This window comes from Pleuronectes platessa, chromosome 24 (assembly GCF_947347685.1).
Source record: "Pleuronectes platessa chromosome 24, fPlePla1.1, whole genome shotgun sequence".
Lineage (NCBI taxonomy): Eukaryota > Metazoa > Chordata > Actinopteri > Pleuronectiformes > Pleuronectidae > Pleuronectes > Pleuronectes platessa.
The window spans coordinates 288,753-300,000 of NC_070649.1; the positions used below are offsets into that span (position 1 = coordinate 288,753).

Genomic DNA, 11,248 nt, shown 5'->3' on the forward strand with positions numbered 1-11,248 from the left:
ACGCAGACAACTCCCATCACAAACACAGATTATCCAGTAACTCATCTTCTCACAACGACAACCACATTGTGTTATTAGTGTGTGTTAGACACATGGGACTTCAGAATAAGATAGAGGGTCGACTCTCAGAACGAAGCTTGAAAGTGAAGGTGTACAGGAAGTGTTTTATTCTTATGCTTTTTAAAACTCTTTCATTCTTAAAATTCACAAAAATAAAACTAACCTGAATATCAGAAACACTCATGACTATGAGAAGTTAACACAACAAGGTTTGTTAACTTTTATTTTGTGAAGAAGCAGAAGTTGTGTGAGGCGATGAAGAAACAGGAAATGAATCATGTTTTATTTTATAAAAGAATGTTTATTATAGTGAAACAGTAAAAAATATAAATTATTATTTATTGCACAGGCGAATGAGCGGCTCGGGGTCAGAGGTCACGCTGGTCTCTGGTCAGTTTTCTTCTTCGTCTGATTCTGATGAATCTTTATGATCAAACTTCGGCTCGGGGTCAGAGGTCACGCTGGTCTCTGGTCAGTTTTCTTCTTCGTCTGATTCTGATGAATCTTTATGATCAAACTTCGAATCTCCTCGCGCTTCTGTCGCACCTGCTGCCGCGGAAACCAGTTGTCCAAACGCAACGGGAGGTCAAAGTGCACGACGGGGTTCTGCAGAGCCAATCAGAAAGCTGGATTTAGTGTGTGTGTAAATGCTATTCAGATTGATCTGATACTGATCATATACTTAAAGATTAGTGATTCCTGATGTTTCATTGGTCGATAATAAAACCTGCGTTGATGAAAACCTCAGAAATCAGATTTCTGTCCATTCACTGATTGTTGTTGTTTGTTGTCGTCAGTTTGTGAAACTACGTTAGTTTCCTCTTAACTATTCAAACTTTCCTTTATCCATTCGTAACCAGAGATGTGAAGCCAGATCATGTGGATCGCCCCCTGGTGGCAGGCTGCAGGTCATCAAATAAGGAGGTGGAGACTCCATCTTTACTTAAAGTCACTAAATGTTAAGTTACATGAATAAAATGGTTTGTTTCTCAACTGTTATATTCATTTTAATATAACAGACGGAGTGTCGTCCCCCCCCCGATGGACAGACAGAGTGTTTACCTGCAGGAAGCTCTCCACGTACTGCAGCAGGTAGAGCCCCCCCCCCCCCCCCCCCCCCCTGATGGACAGACAGAGTGTTTACCTGCAGGACAGGAAGCTCTCCACGTACTGCAGCAGGTAGAGCCCCCCCCCCCCCCCCCCCCCCGATGGACAGACAGAGTGTTTACCTGCAGGAAGCTCTCCACGTACTGCAGCAGGTAGAGTCCCCCCCCCCCCCCCGATGGACAGACAGAGTGTTTACCTGCAGGAAGCTCTCCACGTACTGCAGCAGGTAGAGGCCCCCCCCCCCCTGATGGACAGACAGAGTGTTTACCTGCAGGAAGCTCTCCACGTACTGCAGCAGGTAGAGGCCCCCCCCCCCCCCCCCCTGATGGACAGACAGAGTGTTTACCTGCAGGAAGCTCTCCACGTACTGCAGCAGGTAGAGGCCCCCCCCCCCCTGATGGACAGACAGAGTGTTTACCTGCAGGAAGCTCTCCACGTACTGCAGCAGGTAGAGGCCCCCCCCCCCCCCCTGATGGACAGACAGAGTGTTTACCTGCAGGAAGCTCTCCACGTACTGCAGCAGGTAGAGGCCCCCCCCCCCTGATGGACAGACAGAGTGTTTACCTGCAGGAAGCTCTCCACGTACTGCAGCAGGTAGAGCCCCCCCCCCCCCCCCCCCCCCTGATGGACAGACAGAGTGTTTACCTGCAGGAAGCTCTCCACGTACTGCAGCAGGTAGAGCCCCCCCCCCCCCCCCCCCCCTGATGGACAGACAGAGTGTTTACCTGCAGGAAGCTCTCCACGTACTGCAGCAGGTAGAGACCCCCCCCCCCCCCCCCTGATGGACAGACAGAGTGTTTACCTGCAGGAAGCTCTCCACGTACTGCAGCAGGTAGAGGCCCCCCCCCCCCCCCTGATGGACAGACGGAGTGTTTACCTGCAGGAAGCTCTCCACGTACTGCAGCAGGTAGAGGCCCCCCCCCCCCCCCCCCTGATGGACAGACAGAGTGTTTACCTGCAGGAAGCTCTCCACGTACTGCAGCAGGTAGAGGCCACAGTCACTGCTGTTGTCCTGCTGAGGGACTCTGCAGCGGACGCTCCTCATGTTGTCCGACGTGACGAGACGCGGCGTCCGGCGACGCACTTCCCACTCCACCTGCAGGTAACTACACAACATCCTGTCTCACTCACCCGGTCTTAACTCTGTTATTCACATCACAGGAAACAACATCTCCCCCCCCCCACTCACTCTCTGAGCAGCTTGCAGACGTTTTCATGGTACGACAGCTTCAGAGAGTCCATGACGAGGACGCACGGCCTGGAAGAGACGAGACGCCGTCAGGTGGAGTCGAGACGACAGAGACGTGAACGAGAGCGAGGACTCACCTCTTTAACGCTGAGTCACTGTGGCGGCCGAGCTCCGTGCAGTCCTACAGAGAAACACAGAAACCAACAGCCTGCTGGCGCTGAGGGGGAAACCACATGGCACATATCCTAATCCATGGTGGATCAAATATATTAACAAACCAACAACGTGACCTCAGCCACGGCTGTCAACTAGCTGACTGGCTAACTGGCTAACTAGCTGACTGGCTAACTGGCTAACTAGCTAGCTGGCTAACTAGCTAACTGGCTAACTGGCTAGTCAATGTGACGTTTACATGGTCAACTAATAAAGTGGAAGAGAAGTTTGTTACAGACGTGTTCTAATATGAGGAAAGTGTTACTGTGTGTATTCTAGCGTTGTGTTGTATTTGTTGTTTGTATTTACAGGAGGGTTTCGTTGTCTCAGACTCGGGCCTCGTTTTCCCCGTCGCTTGCTCTGATGCACCTGAAAAACAAGTTTTTTATAATTTTGAATCTTTTCCCAGATAAAGACGACAGACGGTCTCCAGGTAAAAGAGGTGAGACAACAAACGTCTCACCTGTGCAGGTTTGAGACTCTTCGTGCTCCAGACCCGGGAAACACACGACCACCAGGAACCAGTGAGCTCTGAAACATTCAACACGTTAAACCAGTCCGAGGCCGTCGCCCAGAAGACCACGGAACATTCGATCTTCTTACTCTTGATTCACAGGCACGAACAGGAAGTCTTTGGTGAAAATGTCGATGTGACGAGTCCACGTCTTCACCCTCTGATGTCTCACATGACGATCGCTGGGAAGATGTCAGAGTTCATTTCACTAACGTTCATTATCTCTTTGAAACCAATCAAACATTAAATAGACGGAATAGAAGCTTCGTGATTGGACAGCTGTTCTTACGGGACTGAGGGGGCGTCGTCCTCCCCGGCTGCTCGCCTTCTGCTGAGCTGTTTGTAGAAGAAGCTGCTGAAGACGTGACTCCGCTCGGCCACAGGGCCGCCGACGCCCTCCAGGAAGAGAAACCTGTTGAGGAGACATTAGGACACTTAGCTCCTCTGGTGGTGACTGAGAGGAACTACAGCAACAAAAATGCCAGGATTCTCCAGGATTTAAAAACTGATCAAGGTGACGCCTGCTCGCCACCACCCTTTAAAATGAAGTGACCTTTAAGAGGACTGTAAACTCAGACTTGTGACTGACTTGAGGTAGAAGTCGATGATGACGTCGTTGAGGAACTCGCCGGCGTTCAAACGGGCCAGGTCCTCCCTCGTCACAGAGATGCGGCCTTTGCAGGGCGGCGGCGGATACTGGATCAACCTGCAGACAAAACTCAGGGTTAAATCAGGACAGACATCAGGAAGCTGCTGATCCTTTCAGAGGCTCAGAGGAGTCACCTGACAGGAAGCTGCTGCTGACCAGACGACCTCAGACTGGACTTCCTGTTCCCCTGACTGCTGCTCGCTGAACCGACCGTCTACGGAAGCAAGGGAGGTCTGAGTGTTAGCGGTCTCAGTTTAATAAAGTTATAGTGATTTAACAAAGTTTATTGATTAGTGTATAATTTGATCAACCTGTCTTCACATTTTATTAAAAATTCAAGAGAAGACGAGGGTGAAAATGAACGTGAGGAGGAAATGAGGGAAGGAAAGGAGACGTAGCAGGAGTAAAAGGTAAGAGGGGAAGGAAGGAAGAGACAGAAAGAAAGAAAGGTGTGAAGAAAACAAAGGAAGGAATGAAGGGGAGAGGAGTCTTACAGCAGAGTGTCCTAGCAGAGCGAGGAGGTGCTGATCCAGGGGAGGAGGACAGCTGTGGAGGAGCAGGAGTCCGTCAGTCCAGTCAAGAGGAGAGGACGGACCCTGAGAGGAGGAGGAGGAGGAGGAGGAGGAGGAGGAGCGTCCCTTCTGATATTCCGTCATGTCAAGGATGGAGGCCAACAGAGCGGCCTGAAGCTCCTGCAGCTGCTCCTTCAACACCAGCAGGAGGAGGCAGCACGACGGACCTGACGACACCAGGAGGCCTTCTGTTCATACACTAAGCCAGTAACCAATCAGCATCATGGGTTCAAACTGACTCACCTGAGGAGGCGGAGCTCTGTCTCAAGGCCGACAGCTCCCTCTGCAGCAGGTTGGCCTGAGCGTCCGTCACCCACAGGAAGAGCAGCGAGGGGGCGGGACCTTCCCATCCGGCCAGCAGAGTCCCGCCTCGAGCCACGCCCCCATCCCAGACGCCGTAACCACGGAGCTGCGACGCCACCACGGTCACCTCCCCCTCCTCCCCCTCGGACACTGAGGGGGAGGATAATAATAATAAATTAAATATTATAATAATAGTACATTTTAATCAATTATTGTATTTATATAGTCTTGGTTTGCTTATAATTTCATAATATTTAAATGTAAAAAATGTTTTTACCTTTCACAGGAACAGTGATTCCGTTTTCAGTGATCTAGGGAAATTATTCTGTATCAGTCAAAAGACGTCTGGTAAGAAAAACAACATAACTGCTCCATAACTATTTTCTGTTGTTTGTAGCAATAATACACATCCAGTGAACCAGTTTCTTTTTGTTTGTTGTATTGTGTGTGTGTGTGTGTGTGTGTGTGTGTGTGTGTGTGTGTGTGTGTGTGTCTGGAATAGAACATGGAAAAACAGAAAGTTCCAACATGGCCGACAGTAAACACAAAGTGTTTTCTCTACTCGACCTTCCACCAGCTGAAAGGAAAGGATGGATCCTGTCAGAAACTCTTGGTGCTCACCATCATCTTCCCGTCAGCGTCCGCGTGCATCAGGCCGGCGTGAAGCGAGCTGAACTCCAGCTGCAGGTGAGAAGGCAGCGTCAGCTCGTCATGACCTTCCTCAGCTCCGGGGGAACATTCCTGTCAGACGAGAGCGAGGTTCACAGTGAACCCACGGCACGTTCCCTCAGGTCAGCTGACCTCCCACAGTACACCAGGACAACACTGACCCGGGACAGACGTCTTCCTCTTACCGTTCTCAGACGTGATCCCTCCTCCGGCCTGCTGGTGGCGCTCTGTGACGCCGTCTTTGTTCCGTCTCTGTCATCCTCACTTTCCTCTTTCTCCTCTTCACTCGACAACACAACTGAAGAAACAAAGAAATAAATAGTCATCAATATGAACGTTCTATCTGGGTCGGTCTTGTTCTATATAGAACTCACTGGGTTCTGCTGGAGTCTGTTTGTGTTTCCTCAGTCGGAGCGAGTTGGACTTCCTGTCTGTGAACTCTCTCCATCTCAGTCTCTCTCGCTCCCTCACGTCCTCCCTCTGGGCGGCCAAGGCCGTCCAAGCCGTCCGGTCCAGACTCCGCCTCCCGTCCGTCTCTGTGTCGGAGGAGGGGACAGACGTTCTGTGGACGACGGTTCTGCTTGGAGACACAAAGTCGTCCTCTGACGAGTTGTTCTGCAGCTTCGAAGGAGAATCCAGAGTTTTCTGAATCTTAACGTTAAACACAAAAATGTATTCACTTAGTTTTGTTTATTATTTGATTTCAATCATTTCTAATTGATTTTGAAAATGTAGAAATACATTACAACAGGATTCTTTGCAGTTATACATATAGAGTTAGAGTTACCGTCCCCACTGCGGCGGCGTCCCGGCTTGGTGTCGTGTTGCCTCCAGTCTCCACTGTCCTCCGCGTCCTCGCTCCCGGTGTCAACGGACTCTGACTCCCAGCATGCCCCTCACCTCTCAGCTCAGCCAGAGAGTCCACCGACACCACAGAGATGGATTTAGTGGCTGAGGTGAAAATAAAAGGAGACTCAGTCACTGATGTCAAATACTGACGTCATGCGATGATGAAACAACTTAACCACTTCACCTGCGGAGTCAAAACTCTTCTTCTGTGGTGGAGACAAACGCTCTGAGGCCGGCCGACAGTCTGACGCTCTCTTAGGACGCCATCTGGTGGAGAAAAAGTGGGACAGCAGCTCTAGTGAAAAACATTTGGATGAACTTCATGTAAAATAAGTTTAACTTTATTTAAATGAAAACAGACATAAAACCAGAGAAGTTTTGAGAGACGCTTCTGTGAACTCACCTGCTTGAGGGTGAGGACGACGCTCTCTCGCTTCCTGCTGGTCTGTGATTGGCTGCCGACTGTCCCCCTTTGTTTGGGCTGTTGAGTCCCAGCAGCGTTTTCACCACGTCGCCAAAGGGAGGTTTACACAGCGTCCTGAATAGACATTTAAAAACATTTAAAGTTAAACTCTAAACTCTGAGCTCTGCAAACTGTAGGGGGCGTTTCACAAACCTGTGTCCATTTGTAGAGGAGCCCGGTGTGTTCCCAGAATGCATCCTGTCGGCTCTTCTCCTGTCGGCCTGATCCCCATAATCCTGTTCAGCAGAATGGCAAACATCTATTCAACCTGTCCCACATGTCTCTGGTCTCTGAGTTCTCCAACAGAACCCAGGGAGTTCCACCTTAATGTTCTATCAGGATAACAGAAACCTAATACCACCTTAAGTATAAGTATTCGACAAATTAGCCCCAAAAATATAATTCCACCTTAAATAACTGATACATCAGGTAAGCTAAAAATATCTGTAACTTTACCCTTAATTGAGGGGCGGGGCCCTGGAGGCTGGCCAGAGGTGACTGCAGGTGTATGTGGGCGGAGTCAGACTGGGACGGTTTCTTCCTGGGGATTTTATACTGAGACGCCATCCTTTCAAAATAAAACAGAAAACACAGACAATCAAATCTAAAACACAAAAAATGATATATGTGGTTACTACAAGTTGTACTTCATTTAAAATCAGGAGGTTGTAGATGTGATTACTACAAGTTATACTTCATTCAAAATGGTTAGGGGTACGGGGTTAACTCTAGTTAAACCTTAACCACAGGTTTGAGACGTGGTTAAGTTTAACTGACCTGAAACAGTTTATTAATCTGGGAAAGGAAACGTTGATCAGGATGTTTTTCACATCTGTCTCCTCCTCACACGACTCTGCAGCTTCTCATCTGTTTCGGTGTCACTTCGGATTCAGACTCGGTTCAGATGAGGACCAGCTGAAGACAGTGTGGTCATGTTGGACTGTGTGTGTCCTCCATGGTGAAGACATGACAGTACACTCATGACACAGTGTCTTCCTCCCCATCACACACACACTCTAAACTGAGACCTGAATCATGGCTTCCTGTGGGGGGGTCCGTGTCACACACTATTTAAATAAAACCACAACGTTCAACCAGCTGTCAGGCTTTAAATTCACAAACCTAGCGTTAGCCGGCGGAGCTAAGCTGCTAGCTAGCCGCTAAGCTAAGTTAGCTGCAGGCTAACTTCTTCTTCTTCTTGTTTAAACTGTGGTGCCGGTTCATGTGGCGGGAAGAGCGCGCTGTCCGCTGGGTAAAACGGTTCACACGTTAAATTAAACTTTAAGTTAAACGTCCCGTGGTTTGAAACGTGTCGGTGTTCGAGTCCGAGCTGCAGCCGCTGCACCAGCACCCGCAGAACCAGAGGAGCCACAACAACCGGGAGGTTCCACTGCCGGAAGACGTCATGACGTCCGGGAGAACGTCATAACACGTCTCATCAGGCTTTCCGTCTGACGTCATCAACGTGCGCCGGAACGCTAACGGACTCTTCTATTTCCAATGCACGAGGAATGGAGGCGAAGCATGAGACAACTGACACAGATAACTGACGCTGTACACGTCACTTGTTTGACCCGATAAAGTGACGAATCAAACGTGCTGATGTTTTATTGTCTGCGCAGGTCACTGTGGGTCATTGTGCTTTATGAGTTAACCACAGGTTCGTAAAGAGCAATAAGAAGCAACACATGACAGCACAGTGTGTGTGTGTCTGTTATCCATGGAGTTGTGTAGTGTGTTTGGCTGATGAGGCAGAACATCTGGATGGTCATCACACAGTGGTAGTAACAGCTGCTTGTCTTGCAGTGAGCTGCCAGCTCCAGGTCAAAGGTCAGGCCGGAGACGACGTCCTGCTGCCGTGCATCTACGGAGAGGACGACCCTCTGCCACAGAAGGTGTCCCACTACTGGAGGGACCAGGACGATGCCGTGGTGCTGGACTCCAACCTCGGAGTCCCGGACCCGTCCTCACAGAGCCCGACCTACAGAGGCCGAGTGGACCCGGCTCCGCAGCTGGAGGGAGACTTCTCCATCGTCCTGAAGCAAGTGGGCCGGTCGGACAGCGGCGTGTTCGAGTGCCACGTCCCCGAGGTGGACTTCATGAAGAGCGTCCAGCTGACCGTCACAGGTTCGTCACCATGTCCCGATTAAATTCAATATTTCATCAGATAAGACTTTTATTCATCAAAGTTTCTTCTCTTCTTCATGTGTGACTGTGGTGAATATGTTTTCTATTGTTTTCTATCACCTCACGTTCTTAAAGCATAACTTCCTGATTCTGTCCTTCACGTTGCAGATAAACTAAACGTTGTCATGAAGACTCAACCTCCAGGAAGTAACGCTGCAGCGACACGGACCCGCCCCCCTCTCCTCCTCCTCCCCCCCCCTCCTCCTCTCGCTTTATTGTGTCGTTTAAGATCACATGTTATTTTCTGCTTCTTAAAAAAACACAGTTCTGCTTTAGTTTCAGTCTGAAAACAAGAAGTTAGATGTCAAAGGTCAAACTTTGTCATACGTTATGACTTCATCCAGCTGCTGTTAAACACTCACTTGCCTGATGGGGGCGCCACTACTCTGTCATCAACAGACGGACAAATCAGTTTCCTCTAACAATTGACCTTTAAAATCAAATTTAAAAAATGGGCACCAAGTGACTTTGATCATTATTAATATAAATGATTAAAGTGACACTCTAAATATGAAAGAATTACGCTACAAGACCCTTCAGAGTTATCTTGACCACAGTCTTTCTGAGCTCAATGTTGTTTGTGAAGTTTACAACAGATTCATATTTATAACGGCAGCTACTGACAGGTTCCTCTTATTTCTATTTATTTATTTAGTAATTTAAGTTATTTGAATTGAGTTTGAAAAGCTCTTATTGTGTTAGTTTGTGTGATGACATGTAACCTGGTTCTGATCAACTTTATTCATAAACACGTAATAGAAGTTTGTGTGCGGAGGCTTGTCTCTGAAGTGCTGACGCTAAACTTATTGAAGTATTTGATGTGAGTTTTTCTGTTTCTGTGACTGATACTGGAACTATTGTTGATGTAATGTAACCAATGTAACTAACTTGTACTTCTACTGAAATAAAGTTTCTCTGTGATATGTGATATAATAGTTCTTCCACAAGATGGAGCCACATCAGTTTGTGAAACCGTTACTGTGGTGACACAACCACGTAAAGAACATGCATGTAGAATTATAGTGTGTATGATTAGAACATAATTAATAATATGCAGATCACACTCTGCTCTGTACCTGCAGCATCAAACCTTTTTCTCAGAAAGAGATATCAGCCAATCAGATCAGTCCTTTCAGAGCCAGCCAGAAACCAAACCAAACTGACGGAACCAATCAGAACACAAATATTGATCATTGATTATTTGTCTTGAGACGTCGAGTCTGTTTTTCTATCACGTCCAGTGAACTGATCGTCTCTGCTACCCTGGAAACTATAGTGAAATAGTTCCCATTATGAATAAGATATATTATATACAAGTGAATTATCAATTTAATATTCAGTGATGATTTAATCATTAAAAAACCTATTGAATAGTCTCATCACCTTCAAGTTTTAAAGATCAATAAACTTTTCTCGACTCAAACTATCAACAAATACTTTTTAAAACATCTCCACTTTCAAAATAGATCAATTTAATTATTGATAATTCTACACTGAGTTTTTGATCGACAGGTGAAGCAGCTCTTCAAGTTTTATTTTGAAACGTGAAGGTCAGGGGATTTTATTTTGAAAGCCTCGGTTTCTGCGTCGTTTCATTTACATAATGAAAAAAGACGCAAACAGACAAAGTGAGAACAGGAAGAGGAACAAATAAAAGATCAAACTCAAACCACAGATCTTCATCTTCTTCATCATCCGAGGGGACGTCTCTGATCAAACGTTCAAAATCATTTCAGATTTAATTTAGTACAATGTCAATAATTTGATATGTGAATAAACAAAATCTTCACTTTTTTGATTGAAACAGAATTTTAAAGATTGTATCCCGAACCCTTATTTTACACAAGATACATTTAATCTGGATTAGATTAATAAAATAATTGGACTTTCTCATATGTTTAAACTGTGAAAATATAAAAACTAAAAAGGTTTCTTTGTCATACCTTGACATAACCATTAGCTCCAGCAGGCTTCCATTATCGGACACATCGTTAATCTCAGCAGAACAGACGTGGGAAACGATCACGTGTTTGTTTGTTTGTCGGTAACGGAACCGACTCTCGCGTTGAACTGGATCTTCACATCTTTGTAGTCTGTCATTCCCACAAACAACCGACACGGAACCGGTCTGGTGAGAGAACCAGGATTCAGCCTCGTGGCTCCGGGGGACGATGTCACAGCCGCCGGTTCTCCTCCGGTTCTCCTCCGGTACCGGACACCGGCTGCATTAGTTAGTGAAGGGGGGGCGGGGCTGTGCGGGGAGGCAGCTGTCAGAGAGACCGAACCTCCAGAAGCAGCCAATCACAGGGGGGGAGACGCTGTGACGTCACAGAGACCGTCAGAATGAAATACAAGACTAAATATTCTTCTCATATACAAATATATAAATATGTATAAACTGTATTTCTGCTTCTATAACTTGTTCTACATTAATTAATTATTTCTCTGTATATTTATACCAAGATAATATTAC

The 11,248-nt window shown here is 47.1% G+C and overlaps 1 protein-coding gene across 1 annotated transcript; it reads right to left on the bottom strand.

The window, feature by feature from the left end:
- Positions 1 to 340: 340 nt before the first annotated feature.
- LOC128430920 (sentrin-specific protease 7-like) lies at positions 341 to 8,035 on the bottom strand. The gene is given in 23 exon segments (XM_053417052.1): positions 341 to 666; positions 2,123 to 2,273; positions 2,357 to 2,425; positions 2,494 to 2,537; positions 2,879 to 2,938; positions 3,033 to 3,062; positions 3,064 to 3,100; positions 3,173 to 3,265; positions 3,373 to 3,495; positions 3,673 to 3,789; positions 3,867 to 3,946; positions 4,227 to 4,471; positions 4,548 to 4,757; positions 4,885 to 4,918; positions 5,229 to 5,348; positions 5,462 to 5,574; positions 5,651 to 5,927; positions 6,064 to 6,227; positions 6,310 to 6,392; positions 6,529 to 6,663; positions 6,742 to 6,824; positions 7,045 to 7,156; positions 7,366 to 8,035. Coding segments are annotated over 22 exon segments (2,529 nt in total). The 5' UTR covers position 7,156; positions 7,366 to 8,035; the 3' UTR covers positions 341 to 516.
- Positions 8,036 to 11,248: the final 3,213 nt, after the last annotated feature.